An 18,860-nucleotide genomic window follows, 5' to 3' on the forward strand; every position below is an offset into this window, starting at 1 on the left:
CATAAAGGGCAGGGGGGCAAAGGACACTGAATGGTGCAGTGGTTTATCAGACTGCCATTTTTTGCTTCTGGGTTACGGGTTCAATTCCAACCCAGACTAATAAAATGAATGTCTTTCTCTCCCTTTCATTGCTGAGGCTATCCGTTATTCACCTCTCCTGATTTTCCTCTCCATTGTCTTTGATGGAACGGAAAATCGGAGCGATGTATAATAGGCGGCCGATCCGATATCGCCCGTTTTATACTATCGCCAAAAGTTAAAATTACTCCCAGATTAGTCATAGAACTAAGCTGACATACGAGGGTCACCGGAAAGCATTTTTACACATGTAAACAAAGAAAACAATCCAGTATTACTGAGATTCAAATAAAAACAGCTACAATCAAGGTCTGTTGCATAAAATGTTCACATTTTATTTAGTTAAAAAACCCTCTTTGTTGTATGTGCTGCAAAAATGACAATGCATGGCTTATTCCAGCTCGATTGTATCGGTTGTAAACACTGTCATCATAAGGCAGAATGGTTGCAGTAGAAAAACAAAAGATAGCTTCTGAATTCTTGCACAACCTATATTGGTTGGCCAGGTCACAATTAAAACATTTTTTTAAAGCAGGAATACTATGGAAAAAAATATTTATCTCATCATTTTCCATAAAATTTTAAATTTTCCAGCAAAATAGTACAAATACAATTGACATGGGACCTTAATGCTACCCCAAAGCAGTTGATGCAATCTTCCTATTCCCTTGCATTGTGTTTACACAAAGGAGATTGTGCTCCTATTGATGCTTTGCACCATCCTTAGGTTGTTAGGCATTGTCCTGCAGCCACTGTTTGATTTCAGCCTTGTTGCTTTTTAACCAGTCTATGTTTGTCTGCACAGTTTCAAGAGCTTGTTTACGAGGAACCTCTCCTGCTCCAGCATTTGGATATTTTGCAAAGAAATCTTTCATCTTAATGAAAAAAAATAAATTGGGTAACTCAGAATCATAGAATCATAGAATCATAGAAGTTACAACATGGAAACAGGCCCTTCGGCCCAACATGTCCATGTCGCCCAGTTTTTACCACTAAGCTAGTCCCAATTGCCTGCACTTGGCCCATATCCCTCTATACCCATCTTACCCATGTAACTGTCCAAATGCTTTTTAAAAGACAAAATTGTACCCGCCTCTACTACTGCCTCTGGCAGCTCGTTCCAGACACTCACCACCCTTTGAGTGAAAAAATTGCCCCTCTGGACCCTTTTGTATCTCTCCCCTCTCACCTTAAATCTATGCCCCCTCGTTATAGACTCCCCTACCTTTGGGAAAAGATTTTGACTATCGACCTTATCTATGCCCCTCATTATTTTAATAGAATGTAAAATTTGTTAAACAAAGTAACAAAAGGATTGTTTTCCATGCAGGCTTTCATAGTTCTCCCTGTTATCTGTGACAAAATGTATACCTAAACTGTTTCACAATCCCTCATATACATCTGGATCATCTACCGTTAGAACAAGTTAGTAATGCTACTAAAGCACCTGAGTGCCCTTCCTAAATTGCTGTTGGGTTTGATTCTCTCTTGTCAACTCAATTACAAACCTACCTAGGCCAAGACCTTAGATTGCTAACTACCCACCATCCTTCCATGCCACTAACTACTCAAGCCACCCCCTTGTCTCACATCCAATAAATAATCTGCCCTGATCCCATCTTCCCTCCTCCCTCTTCGGTCAATGACACTTGCTAAAAATTGACATGACGCACACCTGTGAGTAATGCTCGCAAACCGTACTTAACTATCTACGTGTATACTTCTCAGTACGTATCTGTGTATGTTTATGACCTTGTCTCATATGTACCATGTCTCATTATGATTTGTGAACTCTGTAAAACTTATACTGACGCAAAAAATAAGAGCTTTTTAAAATACCCTTCCTGATGCTTACCTGCCACAGGCTGAGCTCAGTGTTAAATGAACTCGTTATTCTTGAAATTAGTCGTCCTAGATTTCTATCGTTAATTGTGTATCTGAAAGATGAACAAAATGGAATTTTACCAAGATGTTATTTAAAGCAATACTCCAAGATATTCCATGATGGCCTTATCCTGAATACTCATGTTTAAAAGGCAGCCCATAAGATTTTCTGAGTGAATACTGCCAGCAAGGGACCTTGTCCGCTGGCCACGCATATCAAGAAACGGTGGGCGTGTTAGCTACAGTTGCCTGATATGCAAGGCTTTCCGTTAACAGCATGTACTCAGAAAATCAGCCCTATTTGTGTACCAACACTTAAAAAAACAGATTATCTGGTCATTATCACATTACTGTTTGTGGGACCTTGCTGCACTGTCGGAGGTGCCATCTTTCGGATAAACCGAGGCCCCTTCTTCCCTCTCAGGTGGACATAAAAGATCCCATGACACTATTCGAAGAAGAGGAGGGGAGTTCTCCCTGGTCTTCTGACCAATATATATCCCTCAACCAACACCTAAAACAGATTACTGTTTGTGGCACCTTGCTGTGTGCGAATTGTCTGCTGCGTTTCCCACATTACAACAGTGACTACACATGAAAAGTACTTCACGGCTGTAAAGCGCTTTGGGAAGTCCTAAGGTCGGGAAAGGCACTATAGAAATGTAAGCCTTTCTTCTTTAATTAAGCAAAAGAAATAGAAGTTCAATTATTTTGTTGTTGAAAAATCCCAGTGTAAATGGGCTCCTAATTGAGACCTTCCTTACTTAAACATTTGAACATGGCATGTCTTTGCTCAGTGCTGGCTCCCAGCATCCACCCACCCCAACACTACAATTGTGAATTTCACCTCTAAAATTATACATTTTTGATGTTCCACTGCAAATTCTTTGAGTTAAATAGGTATTGTGAGAAGGACTGAGATGCAGTGGAACAATACCTGTGAAACTGACCATTAACAGCTGGGGAGAAACATAAATTTGAATAAGAAACTAAAGCTACATAGTCAGTAATTTTGGTGTAAGATAAGGTTAATCCTGTCAGTACTGGGAAAAGGAACATTTTGTTAGTACTTTTATTGCATTAAGCTTCAGCATCAAACACCCCTAGATCAGGTACAGCATATGCCAGGTTCAGTGTAGAGTTCCCATCACTCTGCCTTAACAACATGTTTTAATTCCAATCTCAGAAAGCCACTTCCTCTTACTCCCAGTAGGGAGCTATGCTCAATGGAAGCACGAGTCAGAGATTTGGGGCTACAGTGTTGCAGTCCCATCTCTGTTGCTTGCTCTGTTGAGCTGTGGCACCATGCTTAGGGTTGCCAACTTTGGTTGGAGGTATTGCTGGAGGTTTGATCACATGATGTCTGATCAAGTGACATCTGATCACGTGACGTATGCGAATGTCATTGCATTTATGATATAAAGGTTGGATCCCCGGTAGTTGAGCATCTTTGCTTGTTGTTTCGTATCAACAGCTGTTGTGCGAGAAGGTGCGAGAACCAGGAGGTCACCTGTGAGCAGGCAAAGAGGGCAAACCGAGGACGGGGAGGAGGGGAAACTCAAGGTGGGGAAGGGACTTGCGGGGGGGAAACTTAGAGGTGGGAGGAACTTTGATTCCACCAGTAACTCACTGAAATTAAACCGATAACTAATAATAATACTGGTAACACTCAGATTCCACTTGTAACCAGCAGTAATAGAATAACTCACTGATCGTCTATTGGTAACTGGTAGTAATAGGTGTAATGCCCCAATATCCTACCTGTAATCCTATAATCCACTGATATTCACCCTGTAACTACAGCTAGAATCCCCTGCACTACACAAGGTGCAGTCAGGCTCTCCAATCAATGCCACTTTTAATGTGCCCTATCTTTCTCCCTACCTCCTTGGACTCAGATTCTGTGTGAAGGTGACAACTCTGAACTGGGAGCCTTAGTCAGAGCCGATCTGTAATTGCACTTCACACGTCAAAACCAGCCAGCAAAGACTAACCTGAACCAAACCTAGAGATTGCACAAAGGACAGTGGGCTCTGTGTTAAGGAGACTTCTCGAAGGGCACATTGTCCTAAACTCAGCTCAGCACCCACATTTCTAAACCACATCCTGTCTTGGACTCAATAAAGAAGAGTTTTCATTGAATTGTAGAAATTACAGCACAGGAGTATGCCATATGGTCCCCCCCCCCCATACCTCTGCAGATGCTGGCTCTCTCTCCTGTAAACTCATTCCCCTAGATCCTTTTATATACCTCCTTTTAAAATACTTTTTCCACTGCCTTTTAAATTATGTTCTAGTTTCTCAATAGCCATGTAGGGTGAAGCATCCCATGGTCTAATATCCCTCAGTTCAAAAACTTTTGTTCTCCCTTCCCCTTTGGTTCTTCCAATGAAAATCCTCAATCCCTGTCCTTTTGTTCTTCATTCGCTCACCAGTGGAAACAATCTTTCACTGTTTACCCACAGTAAAGACCCAGGTTTTACTCAACCCCTTTCTCTCTTCCCCCCTCCACCCAGACTCCCAGCAACTAGCTGGTCCTGTTTCTGGTCTCCCCTAAGCGGGGGCCAGCTCTCTGCAATGGTGGGGTGGGTGACAGCACTGAACGGGAGGCTTCTCCGCAATGGCATCCGGTGAAGTCGGGGGTGGGGGGGGAGAGGGGGTGGCTGTGGAGGGAAAATTAAAGCTCAAAATTCTCCAAGGCTGCTAGCAGCAGTGCTCGGGAGATCCATGCCCTATTCATGGAGACTCCTGGATAATCCCAGGAGGGTTGGCAACCCTAACGATGCCGGGAGTGCAGAATCACAGAATCCCTTTATTTATGTAGGACCTAAAACTGGAATATTTAGCTCAAATAGTTGAGACTTGTGCATAAGATAGGAACTGAGCAGTGTGCTTAAAATGTCTTGTCAACCAGTTTTTATGGGTGTAATCCCATTTAATTTGCAGTATTTTACTTAAAAATTAAGAAGCAATCATGGAGCAGAAACAGTTTGTTCTGCTATATCTGCAGGCCGAGCTGATTTATTTATTTGAATCTCAATTCGTACTTTCCTGATTCTTTTAACCCATTTTTTTCATTTAATTTGCAGATTCATTAATCCTCCAAAAAATTTACAAAACCAAGCAATCATATCACTAGACTTGAATAGTACCTGACAGTGTAATATGTTTAGTTAAATCACTGGTTAGGGCTCAGTATTGTGCTGGTGCTAATTTGACAGGAATCACATCTATACATGTACATGTACCTACAATCAAATTTATACTGACAGATGGAGAGAAGAGATGATCCTACCTTCCCACTAAGTATTCCCAGTTGAGTCGTGTCCAATCCCAAGCCATAGTTTTCCCGTACTTGTTGTATGAAATGTAACGGATAATAGTGAACACATCCTGGCTCTTAATGAGACTTTCATTTTTAAGATATTTTAAGAACCTGTAGTACAAAGCAAAGGGAAATTTAAACATTTTCAAGAAGTGAACATTTTTTTAAAAATCAGCCAATTCAACACATTACAATTCGTAGGAAACAGAATTTTTGAGAAGACTGATTCTCAAGAAGCTATGATGTGGAGATGCCGGTGATGGACTGGGGTTGACAATTGTAAACAATTTTACAACACCAAGTTATAGTCCAACAAATTTATTTTAAATTCCACAAGCTTTCGGAGGCTTCCTCCTTCGTCAGGTGAACGGTGTGGAAATGAGATTTTCGAATCCTTCGCATTTTAAAATCACAGAACAATGCCCTAGTAAAAACGGGATATGATGCTCGACTCATCGATCGACAGTTCCGACGGGCCACAGCGAAAAATCGCGTAGACCTCCTCAGAAGACTAACACGGAACGCAACCAACAGAGTACCCTTCGTCGTCCAGTACTTCCCCGGAGCGGAGAAACTACGCCATGTTCTCCGCAGCCTTCAACATGTCATCAATGATGACGAACACCTCGCTATGGCCATCCCCACACCTCCACTACTCGCCTTTAAACAGCCACCCAACCTCAAACAAACCATCGTTCGCAGCAAATTACCCAGCCTTCAGGAGAACAGCGTCCACGACACCACACAACCCTGCCACGGTAACCTCTGCAAGACATGCCAGATCATCGACACAGATACCACCATCACACGAGAGGACACCACCCACCAGGTGCACGGTTCATACTCCTGTGACTCGGCCAACGTTGTCTACCTCATACGTTGCAGGAAAGGATGCCCCAGAGCATGGTACATTGGCGAGACCATGCAGACGCTGCGACAACGGATGAACGGACACCGCGCAACAATCGCCAAACAGGAGGGTTCTCTCCCTGTCGGGGAACACTTCAGCAGTCATGGACATTCAGCCACCGACCTTCGGGTAAGCATACTCCAAGGTGGCCTTCGAGACACACGACAACGCAAAATCGTCGAGCAGAAATTGATAGCCAAGTTCCGCACCCATGAGGACGGCCTCAACCGGGATCTTAGGTTCATGTCACACTACACGTAACCCCACCAGCGAACAAATGTTATCTGTTTTTAATATAACGGGTCATTGACTGTCTTCCTTCTCTCTCTCTCTCTCTCCTTTTTTTTGGGGGGTTTGTATATTCGGTGGCCTTTTTAGGTGACACCTTTCTGTCTGCTCACTGTGATTGCCTTGGCAACGGGCAGTAATCACCAGGCATTGTTCTGTGATTTTAAAATGCGAAGGATTCGAAAATCTCATTTCCACACCGTTCACCTGACGAAGGAGGAAGCCTCCGAAAGCTTGTGGAATTTAAAATAAATTTGTTGGACTATAACTTGGTGTTGTAAAATTGTTTACAATTCTCAAGAAGCTAATTACTGATATATTTTTGAAACTTATAAAGGTTTTACTGGCAGGTTGGGCACTGGGCAGGACTTTTGTGAATTGTAGTTAAAATGACGTTGAGGTGCTAATTGCATCATAGGGTCCCAATTTACATGTATTCTTGAGGCCCCAACCTGCCTGTGACGGGCACATTGGCTGACTCCCAAAAGTGCGCCGTTAAAATGGCAGCAGGCAGAAGCATGTTGAGAGTGCAGCAGTAAGTACTCTACTGTTATTTTAACCACCTGCCCCCGTTGCCATTGGGCGGGCAGGGTTAAAATTGGGACTTTGATTTCTGAGACCAGGGGACTGATTTTTGTATCCCTACTATCCCATTTACGCTGGACAACAGGGTGGCAGGCAAACTAAATTTTTTAAAAATAAAGTCTCACCCGCGTTCCACCTGAGGTCCACCCAACTCGGTTTTTGAGCGGGCCTGTAAAATGGCCATCCGTCGGTGCCGCCCAAAACAGGCAAGAGCCTTCTTTAAATATTTAAATTGAGGCCTTACACCCGTTGTAGGACCCCAATGTGATTTCCATGTACCAAATGGGTAGCGCACACCAGCCCATTGGTCCCTGGCATGTAACGGCCTAATCAGTGGTCCTTAAAGGGATTGCTGCAGGCTGCTCCAAAAATGGACAAAATACATTTTTTTCTTTAATTTTTGTGGAGCCAGGAAGAGCAGGAGTGCCCCTCCTGGCCCCACAACAATACTCCAGCCTGCTGCTGGTCCCGGTGTAGCCCTGCCCCACCGGGATTACCCCCCATCTCCTCCCCGCCACCCCAGTCTGTACTGTCAACAGGCTCGGTGTAGGAGTTAGCCAATTTCCCAACCCACCCGACCGGTGGGCTGCCTCAGAGTATCTGTTTGAGGCTCACAGCTTGCCAGCCGCATGTTAATGTGGCCCGACCACCAAGATGGCTCGGGCATCTCACTGCTGCAATCGGGTGAGCGGCTTGATGGCAATGGCTGCCGCCAACCCGATTACCACAGCAAACCAAAATCGGCTTCTGATACTTTTCTTGCCTTATTCTGTACCATCCCAAGAGCAATAATATACTTCCTACAGTATAACAACCAGTACTGGACACTGTTCTCCAGATAGAATCTAGCCCATCAGTCACTTAGGCAGCCCCATCAGGATTTTACTTGGTAGAAAATAGGCAAAAATCTTTAATTGGTTAAGTACTTCCATCCTGCTTATGAATTGGTAAAAAGATTGCAATAAATGTTTCAAAGTAGGTCAATAGAATGGTTAGCGATCTATGTAAATGGATGCAGTATTGGAACTACCTGTCCAAAAGCCAAACATCCTCCACTGAAGCCAGTCCGTACAGAAGCTTGACCTGCTCCTGAGCAAGAGGTGTTTCCTGGTACTTTTTAAACATAAATTCCCATGAAGACGTGTTCTTTGACCTTTGCATCCCATAGCGGTACACAATCAGACGCAGATTTGGTGATATCCTAGATAAAAAAAAGTGATTTTAAACTATTACCAAATGGCACTCTTCATTTTCCTTCCATCAAATTTAGATTATTCTTACTGGCTAGTATTTAATACAAAAGACAGTATATTCACCGATTTCCTGCCATCCATTGTTCAAATAATGTGGACGCATTGCTTAATGCTTCTGCATCTCCCATCCGGCATGCAAGTCCCAAAACATTTTCCCTCAATAACCTGTGCATACACCAAAATTAATCTTGTGGGTTAGTTTATATTTTGCAATAGATGGTGTGTTTCATAATTGTTTTACAAGTAACAATTGCAAACCTTTCCAAATGGGTCCCTGTATCTCCCCATCCAAGTTTGTTTGTAATGGGTTTAACCTGCTTCTTCCAATAACCCTACAAAAGTACAAATATCAATTTATCTTCATTGTCAAGGAAAACATACATGCCAAGTACTTCAGGCCTTTTTCTGGCCTTCAAGGTATTCATTTTAGCTCACCTGGAACTTCGAGTAAAGTATGTTATCGCCCTGTAGCATGTCCCGAATATACGCACTGGATGAAATCGCTTTCGCCCAAGGCAAATATTCTGCTTCACTATTCAGATATTTTGTCATGTTTAAAGCTACCGAGTAGTCTAAGAGAGTCGCTCTGCAACAAAAGGCAAAACATTAAAGGAATAGTAATTAGAGTTCAGACTCCCATTACATTTTACTCATGCCCAGTGCAAAGGTTGACTTTGAGAATCACTGGCAGTGCTGTAGAGATGTTACATGCTGCCTGGGAGTCTTTTCTGGAGGAGAATGTAGAGACAAGTCAAAGCTGAGACAAAGTTTAGCTGTCAATTAATGTAGTAAATAAATAAAATGTAATTATGAATAGAGGATGAAAGTACACTCCTTAAAAAAAAACTGGTGAACTATGTGCTCATCAAGAGGAGGGACGAGAGTGAAACGTTGGGGGCAATATTCAACTTCTGCAGGGGCACAAAATGGGCGGCAGCAGATCGGCCGCCTGAATACACCCCGCCCGATTCTCCTTTCCATTATCACTGCTTTTCTACTTCAGATCCCTAGTGCCAGCATCAAACTCTCCCACTGCAAGAATATCAAAGCTAGTTTCAGAGCAATGCTCCCGTAACCATGCCGCAACAATGGAATAAAACTTCCTATGTTAGTAACATTGTAAACATAGCTGGAAATTTCCTATGTTTGCTATTTCTACCAACATTGTACACTTTCAAAAACAACTTCATGATTTAGCTGGAAATGGTGATCAGAGGAAATCTCCCAACTTGCATAATTTTAACCTCTGGTATACAAGCGTCATATTCCGATTTCTCCCAGCAGCCATACTTGTGACCTAAGAGGACTGCAGGATAGCCAAGTAACAGCATGTTCAAAAAAGAAAAAAAGGAATAACCCGGTAACAATAGATCAGTTAACCTATCATTAGTAGTGGGTAAGTTTCTAGAGGCCATAATATGGGATAAAATGAATACTCACCTAGAAAGAAATGAGTTTATTAAAGACAGCCAACATGAATTTGTAAAAGTCAAATCGTGTCTGACAAATAAAGTTCTTTGAGGAAATAACAGAGTGGATTAAGAAAGGAAATGCAGTGGATGTTGTGTACATGGATTTTCAAAAGCTGTCAAGGTGCTACATAGGAGGCTTGTTGAAAACATTAAGGCACGTGGTATCAAAGGGAATATGGTAGCATGGATATGGGGTCAATTAAAAGACTGAAAATAGGGTAGTGGTTAATAGATGTTTTTGGCCTGGAGGGATGTAAACAGTGGTGTTCCCCAGAGTTCAGCGTTGGGACCATTGCTCTTCTCAATTTGTAAATGATCTGGACTCATGCATAGAGGGCACAATATCAAATTTTGCAGACAGCACAAAAGTAGGGAGTGTGGTTTACTATGAAGAGCACTCTAAGTGAATTCAGGAGGACATAGCCAGGTTAGTAGATTGGCCAGATGTCAGATGAAATTTAATGTAGATAAATGTGAAGTGATACATTCTTGAATGAACAATGAGAAGAAATATACACTAAGTGGTAAATCAGCCATGATCTAATTAAATTGCCAAACAGGCTTGAGAGGGTGAATGGCCTACTCCTGTGGTTATGTTCTTTGATTGTAAGAGCAGACACTTAGGAATTCAGATACACAAATGTTTAAAAGTAAGAGGACAAGTGGCTAAAACTGGGGAAGAAAATCAAATTTTTATAAATAGAGGCATTGAACATAAGAACATAAGAAATAGGACCAGGGCTAGGCAAAAAGGGCCCCCGAGCCAGCTCTGTCATTCAATAAGATCATGACTGATCTTCTACCTCAACTCCACTTTCCAGCCCAATCCCCATATTCGTTGATTCCCTTAGTGTCCAAAAATCTATTGAACTCAGTCTTGAATATATTCAATGACTGAGCATCCACAGCCCTCGGGTAGAGAATTCCAAAGATTCACAACCCACTGAGTGAAGAAATGTTTCCTCATCTCAGTCCTAAATGGCCGACCCCTTATCTTGAGACAATGACCCCTGGTTCTAGACTCTCCAGCCAGGGGAAACAGCCTCTCAGCATCTACTCTGTCAAGCCCTCTAAGAATTTTATACGTTTCAATGAGATCATTTCTCATTCTTCTAAACTCCAGAGAGTATAGGCCCATTCTACTCAATCTCTTCTCATAGGACAACCCTCTCATCCCAGGAATCAATCCAGTGAACCTTCATTGCACCCCTTCTAAGGCAAATATATCCTTCCTTAGGTAAGGAGACCAAAACTGTATACAGTACTCCAGGTGTGGTCTCACCAGAGCCCTATATAATTGCAGCAAGACCTCCTTACTCTTATACTTCAACCCCCTTGCAATAAAGGCTAACATACCATCTGCCTTCCTAATTGCTTGCTGTACCTGCATGTTAACTTTCTGTGATTCATGTACAAGGATACCCAAATCCTTCTGAATATCAACTTTTCTTAGTCTCTCACCTTTCAAAAAATATTCTGCTTTCTAATCTTCCGACCAAAGTAGATAAATCTCACATTTCCCCACATTCTACTCCATCTGCCACCGTCTCACCCATTCACTTAACCTGTCTATATCCCTTTGCAGCCTCTTTGTGTCCTCCTCACAACTTCCCTTCCCACCTAGCTTTGTATCGTCAGCAAACTTGGATACATTACACTTAGAACATAAGAACATAAGAAATAGGAGCAGGAGTAGGCCAATCGGCCCCTCGAGCCTGCTCCGCCATTCAATAAGATCATGGCTGATCTGATCCTAACCTCAAATCGAAATTCATGTCCAATTTCCTGCCCGCTCCCCGTAACCCCTAATTCCCTTTACTTCTAGGAAACTGTCGATTTCCGTTTTAAATTTATTTAATGATGTAGCTTCCACAGCTTCCTGGGGCAACAAATTCCACAGACCTACTACCCTCTGAGTGAAGAAGTTTCTCCTCATCTCAGTTTTGAAAGAGCAACCCCTTATTCTAAGATTATGCCCCCTAGTTCGAGTTTCACCCATCCTTGGGAACATCCTTACCGCATCCACCCGATCAAGCACCTTCACAATCTTACATGTTTCAATAAGATCGCCTCTCATTCTTCTGAGCTCCAATGAGTAGAGTCCCAATCTACTCAACCTCTCCTCATATGTCCGCCCCCTCATCCCCGGGATTAACCGAGTGAACCTTCTTTGTACTGCCTCGAGAGCAAGTATGTCTTTTCTTAAGTATGGACACCTAAACTGTATGCAGTATTCCAGGTGCGGTCTCACCAATACCTTATATAACTGCAGCAATACCTCCCTGTTTTTATATTCTATCCCCCGAGCAATAAAAGCCAACATTCCATTGGTCTTCTTGATCACCTGCTGCACCTGCATACTAACTTTTTGATCTTCTTGCACTAGGACCCCCAGATCCCTTTGTACTGCAGTACTTTCCAGTTTCTCGCCTTTAAGATAATAACTTGCTCTCTGATGTTTCCTGCCAAAGTGCATAACCTCACATTTTCCAATATTGCATTGCATCTGCCAAATCTCCGCCCACTCACCCAGCCTGTCTATATCCCCCTGTAGGTTTTTTATGTCCTCCTCACTCTCCACTTTCCCTCCCATCTTTGTATCATCTGCAAACTTTGATATGTTACACTCGGTCCCCTCCTCCATATCGTTAATATAGATTGTAAAGAGTTGGGGACCCAGCACCGACCCCTGCGGAACACCACTGGCTACAGGTTGCCAGTCCGAGAATGAACCGTTTATCCCAACTCTCTGCTTCCTGTTAGATAACCAATCCTCCACCCATGCCAGAATATTACCCCCAATCCAGTGATTCTTTATCTTGAGCAATAATCTTTTATGTGGCACCTTGTCGAATGCCTTCTGGAAGTCTAGATACACTACGTCCACTGGTTCCCCTTTATCCACCCTGCACGTTATGTCCTCAAAGAACTCAAGCAAATTTGTCAGACATGACTTCCCCTTCGTAAAGCCATGCTGACTTTGTCCTATTAAATTATGTTTATCCAAATGTTCTGCTACTGTCTCCTTGATAATAGATTCCAAAATTTTACCCACCACAGATGTTAGGCTAACTGGTCTATAATTTCCAGCCTTCTGCCTACTACCCTTTTTAAATAAGGGTGTTACATTAGCAGTTTTCCAATCTGCCGGGACCTTTGCCGAGTCCAGAGAATTTTGGAAAATTATTACCAAAGCATCCACAATCCCCACTGCCACTTCCCTCAAGACCCTCGGATGTAAGCCATCAGGTCCAGGGGATTTATCCGCCTTGAGTCCCATTAATTTACTGAGTACCAATTCCTTAGTGATTTTAATCATATTTAGCCCCTCCCCCCCTCGAGCCCCCTGATTGTCCAGTGTTGGGATATTCTTAGTGTCCTCTACCGCAAAGACTGAAACAAAATATTTGTTCAGCATTTTTGCCATTTCCATGTTTCCCACCATTAATTTCCTGGTCTCATCCTCTAAGGGACCTACGTTTGCCTTAGCCACGCTTTTTCTTTTTATATAACTATAGAAACTCTTGCTATCTGTTTTTATATTGTTTGCTAATTTATTTTCATAATCTATCTTCCCTTTCTTAATCAATTCTTTAGTTACTTTTTGCTGTCTTTTGAAGACTTCCCAATCTTCTATCCTCCCACTAAGTTTGGCTACCTTATATGTCCTTGTTTTTAGTCGGATACTGTCCTTAATTTCTTTACTTAGCCACGGATGGCTGTCATTTCTTTTACACCTTTTTTTCCTCAGTGGAATATATATTTTTTGAAAGTTGTAAAATAACTCCTTGAATGAACACCACTGCTCATGTACCGTTTTACCCTTTAATCTATTTTCCCAGTCCACTTTAATCAATTCCGCTCTCATACCATCATAGTCTCCTTTATTCAAGCTCAGTACGCTTGTTTGAGAACCAACCTTCTCACCCTCTAATTGGATATGGAATGTAACCATGTTATGGTCACTCATTCCAAGGGGATCCTTAACTAGGACATTATTAATTAATCCTGGCTCATTACACAGGACCAGGTCCAAGGTTGCTTTCCCCCTTGTAGGATCAGTTATATACTGCTCAAGAAATCCATCCCTAATACACTCAATAAACTCTTCCTCAAGGCTGCCCTGCCCAATTTGATTTGTCCAGTTAATATGATAGTTAAAATCCCCCATAATTATAGCTGTTCCCTTATTACATGCCCCGACTATTTCCTGATTAATACTTCTTCCTGCAGAGTTGCAACTATGAGGAGGCCTATATACTATGCCCACTAGTGTTTTTTTCCCCTTATTATTCCTTATCTCTACCCAAGCTGTTTCATTATCCTGATTCTTTGTCCCAATATCATTTCTCTGTATTACAGTGATTCCTTCCTTTACTAACATAGCCACCCCACCTCCCCTTCCTTCCTGCCTGTCCTTCCTGATTGTTAAATAACCTGGCATATTTAATTCCCAGTCGTTGTCACCCTGCAGCCATGTTTCTGTAATGGCCACAAGATCATACCCATACGTAGTTATTTGTGCCGTTAACTCGTCCATTTTGTTACGAATGCTACGTGCATTCAGATAAAGAACTTTCAAATGTGTTTTGTGACACTTAGTTCCTGCTTTTTCCTTTTTTAACACTTTACCTTTTACTCCATACCTTCTGTCCCTTCCTGACACGCTTTCCTCTGTCTCCCTGCTCAGGTTCCCAACCCCCTGCCACAGCTTTGATGCTGGGTTAATCACCTTACGCCTTCTAGTTTTTATTTTTTCTGTCGTGCCTAAAGTACACTTTCTTTCCGCTGCTCTACGTTTTTTCCTTTCACTTATTCTTGAACAACTGTTTGTATTATTTGTATTGTAGATTTCCCCTGGGTCTTCCCCTCTCTTGCTGCTCTCAATTTTATTCCCTTCTGACTCCCCGCTCAGGTTCCCGTCCCCCTGCCACTCTAGTTTAAACCTTCCCCAACAGCACTAGCAAACACCCCCGCGAGGACATTGGTCCCGGTCCTGCTCGGGTGTAACCCGTCCCGCTTATACAGGTCCCACCTTCCCCAGAACTGGTCCCAATGTCCCAGGAATCTAAATCCCTCCCTCCTACACCATCCCTGCAGCCACGCATTCATCCTGTCTATTCTCCTGTTCCGAAACTCACTAGCACGTGGCACCGGTAGTAATCCTGAGATCACTACCTTTGAAGTCCTGCTTTTTAATTTATCTCCTAACTCCTTAAATTCACCTTGCAGGACCTCATCCCTTTTTTTACCTATGTCGTTGGTACCAATATGGACCATGACTACTGGCTGTTCACCCTCCCCCTCCAGAATGCCCTGCAGCCGCTCTGTGACATACACTTGGTCCCTTCATCTAAGTCATTGATGTATATTGTAAATAGCTGAGGCCCAAGCACTGATCCTTGCGGCACCCCACTAGTTACAACCTGCCAGTCCGAAAATGACCTGTTTATTCCAACTCTCTGTTTTCTGTACTTTAACCAATCCTCAATCCATGCTAATATATTACCCCCAATCCCATGAGCCCTAATCTTGTGTAACAACCTCTTGTGTGGCACCTTATCGAATGCCTTTTGAAAATCTAAATATACTTTATTCACTGGTTCCCCCTTATCTACCCTGCAGTTACACCCTCAAAAAACTCTGATAGATTTGTCAACCATGATTTCCCTTTCATAAAACCGTGTTGACTCTGCCTAATCATATTATGACTTTCTAAGTGCCCTGTTACTAAGTCCTTAATAATATATTCTAGCATTTTCCCTACCACTTATGTCAGGCTAACTGGCCTGTAGTTCCCCGTTTTTTCTCTCCCTCCTTTCTTGAGTAAAAAAAAGAGGTAAATAGCTTGATAAGGTAAATAGTAAAATATTATTTCCACCAGTTGGTGAATTGATAACTGGAGGGCATAAATTTAAGATCATTACCAATTTTTTTTTACATAGATGCTTGTTAGGACGTGTTTTACCAAAAACAGTGGTGTATGCAGAATCCACAATAACTTTTAAAAGCAAAGTGGATAAATATTTGAAAAAATATTTTTTTAAAGGGTATGGGAAAAAGGCAGGCAATGGGACTAAGTGGGCAGCTCTTTCAGACAGCCAACACATGAGCTCCTTCAGTGCTGTCAAGTTCAACGGGGGAAACTTTCAACTGCTGGCCGCCCATTTCTCACCTGTAAAATTGGTGGGGACCTTGTGCACCCATTTCCCGCCTGAATCAACTTTCAGACAGGCCTTTAAATGAGTGCCCAGCACTCCTTCCCAAAACAGGCGGAATGCTGTTTGGATGTGCAAATTGAGGTCCCACACCTGTTTTAGGATGCCTATTGATACTTTCAAGGAGAAATGGGCAAAGCATGCACAGTGCATGTCAGTCCCATCTCTCCAGACGGTGGGAGGCCTATCCTGCAGTCCTTTTTGGGATTGCTGGAGGCCTGTCCCAAAAGACAAGTTATTTAAAAAAGATTTTTGCGTGGCCAGGAGAAGCAGAAGTGTTCCTCCCGGCTCCACAATAAATCTTCCGGTCCACTACCAATCCATTCTCGCACCCCCCACCCCAGCATCCGCTCCCCCAGCAGGTCTTACCTGCCACACAGCAGCGTGCCGTAGCTGGCCAATTTTTCTCCCAAGAAAACCTATTTGGAACCTGCAGCTCACCGAGTAAATGTTAATGAGACCCGAAAGTGAAAGTTGAAAGTGCTTCGGGCCTCCCGACTGCTTCATTAGGTAGGTACCACAGGCACATTGCTGATATTGCGCCCATTCACCTCCCAACTCAAAAGGCTCCTGCTATGATTATACAGGTGAAATAACCAATTAGCACTAATTTAGTTTTGTGTCGTAGGCCTTTGCCCACTAGGAATTGAGTTGAGATTTTCCAACCCTGAAAGCTATCAATTTGGCCTGGATTTGAATCAAAGTCCTAGAGGCAAAAAGACAGTGTGATAAACCTTTGCATCGCCCAGTTCCTCCTCTGGAAACATTCTCTTTCAAAAATCTAGAATTAAGTAACTCAAACACTTACCTTCCAAGTGAAAATGTGTCATCGATAAATCCTGTACGATCAGCAATTGAAAAGAGCTGAATAGAGAAGCAGATGTTATACAGAGTTTTGTAAGCACAGAGCTCTCTTTAAAGAAACTATACAGTTCCTAGTGTTTACATTTTGGAACCTAAAACTAAAGAAAGGACAATCAGTCTTACTGTATAGTTCGTTATCAGCTGATTGATGATATGATTCCAGGTTGGCGTTTCATACTTCACACGATAGAACCCAACATGGTCTGTGTTTATTTTCAGTAATTCATCAGTAGTTAGGTTATGCTTTAAAGTAATACCTAAATATTCAATAAGAACAGAAAAAAAAAACATTGATACCTGCATTGTAACAAGACAGATAAGCTGGACCAATGCTAGCCCACTGTGAGCCGTGTCTATAATGAGCAAAAGTCTTCTTTTAATGTAAAAAAACTCTTCCTTATCTCTTAATCTGACATCTTCTGTCTATAAGTTCTGTCCTTTCCTGTCTCTAGATGATCTAATTCATTAATTCACCAAAACACATTAATGCTGCCATTTTAAGATCACAACTGCTGCTTCCTGTAAGATTTTCTTTTTCTTGTCTATTGCCCTTCCTCCAGATCATTTACCGCCTATGGCCAAGATTTGCTCTCCGGCCGTCTGAAACTGGCAGCACTAAGCTTCATGAAATCTGACATCTAATTTTCCTTCCCTCTTGTGGGGAGGGAACCACTCAGTGATGCCCGCAAGTGGCACAACCCAAACATTCAGTCACTTTTATAATGGTGCCAGTTCTCCAGGACAGCACCAATCTCATCTCTTTTCTGTACCTGTGCACCACCAGTCTCCACTGAGGGGCCAATAGCAAGAGGCCTGCATTTTTCCTTGCCTCCAACCTCCATTCTTCAGATCCACAAACAATTGGGTCCCAGAAATAGCTGGAAACATGAGGGAGAATTTTAACTCCCAGGCAGGAAAGCCTAGGGAGCGTCTGGCCCATCTGTGACCTGTGACCAATAGCAGGAGACCCAAGTGATTTTAATGGCCAGGCTTCATTAACATACAGCTGACCGACTTCCCAACCAAAACGGCCAGGATGCTGGCGGGAAGCGACTGCTTGGCCATTAGAATCAGGCGACTCGGAGGCCAATGGTTGAACCCAAGATAAGTGCAGGAACAGGGGTTCTGGGGTGGTCAGCAGTTTGGGAAGGGGGTGGGAGGGTGTGTCTGGGCACGGTGGGCCTACACTTTGATTATGGGGCATGGAGGAGCACTCCTTACTTGGAGGGGCCTCTTCTCCTGTTGATCCTCCTCCTGCTAGCTTCAGCCTGTCGGGAAAGCCATAGCAACTTACCCACTTAGGCCAATGTTAAAATGGCAATCAGGTTCCACTGATATCATTGGGACCCGATCTGTATAGTTAGAGAAGGACCCCATTGCTTCAGGTGGGTGTCGATGTCGCCTGCAATTTAAAAATTGCAGTCTGCGGTATCGGACTGGGAGATCAGCAGGTAAGTCTCCCCCTTCATTATAACAGCCCTCCCAACCTGGTTTCCACCAGAAATAAAAACAGAAAATGCTGGAAAAGCTCAGTAAGTGAGGCAGCATCTGTGGAGAAAGCAACAGAGTTAACAAAGTTGAAGGCCTTTCGTTAGAACTGGAAGATGTAAAGAGTTAAAGTTTTTAAGCAAATAAAGAGCCGGGGAAAGGGGGGAAGGAGAGGAGGGGAGGAAAGAACTAAAGGGAAGGTCTGTGATAGGGTGGAGGGCAGGAGTGATTTAGTGACAAAAGGGATGATGGTGCAAGGCAAGGAAGGTGGTAATGGCACAGTAAAGAAACAAAAGATGGATCTAGAGGTAAATGGCAACAGCAGAACCATAACCAACTGCTGCAGTCCAATAAATATATATAAAAATTATCAAAAAAAAATGGGAGCAGTGGTTACGGTCTCAAGTTATTGAAATCAATGTTGAGTCCGGAAGGTTGTTAAGTGCCTAATCGAGAATTGAGGTGCTGTTCCTTGAGTTCCTGATTTCCACCAGA

The 18,860-nt window shown here is 42.9% G+C and overlaps 1 protein-coding gene across 1 annotated transcript in view; it reads right to left on the bottom strand.

Annotated features, from left to right (window-relative positions):
• Positions 1-388: 388 nt before the first annotated feature.
• The window catches only part of enpep (glutamyl aminopeptidase), an 89,787-nt gene continuing 71,315 nt past the window's right edge, over positions 389-18,860 (bottom strand). The window contains exons 12-20 of the mRNA XM_067991007.1: positions 17,001-17,134; positions 16,822-16,877; positions 8,759-8,909; positions 8,582-8,655; positions 8,387-8,488; positions 8,101-8,271; positions 5,258-5,398; positions 1,934-2,015; positions 389-953 (exon numbers count right to left, since the gene is read on the bottom strand). Of these exons, the coding sequence (XP_067847108.1) occupies positions 810-953; positions 1,934-2,015; positions 5,258-5,398; positions 8,101-8,271; positions 8,387-8,488; positions 8,582-8,655; positions 8,759-8,909; positions 16,822-16,877; positions 17,001-17,134 (1,055 nt within the window). The 3' untranslated portion in view covers positions 389-809. The remainder of the gene's footprint in view (positions 954-1,933; positions 2,016-5,257; positions 5,399-8,100; positions 8,272-8,386; positions 8,489-8,581; positions 8,656-8,758; positions 8,910-16,821; positions 16,878-17,000; positions 17,135-18,860) is intronic.

This window comes from Heptranchias perlo, chromosome 1, assembly GCF_035084215.1.
Source record: "Heptranchias perlo isolate sHepPer1 chromosome 1, sHepPer1.hap1, whole genome shotgun sequence".
Taxonomy (NCBI): domain Eukaryota; kingdom Metazoa; phylum Chordata; class Chondrichthyes; order Hexanchiformes; family Hexanchidae; genus Heptranchias; species Heptranchias perlo.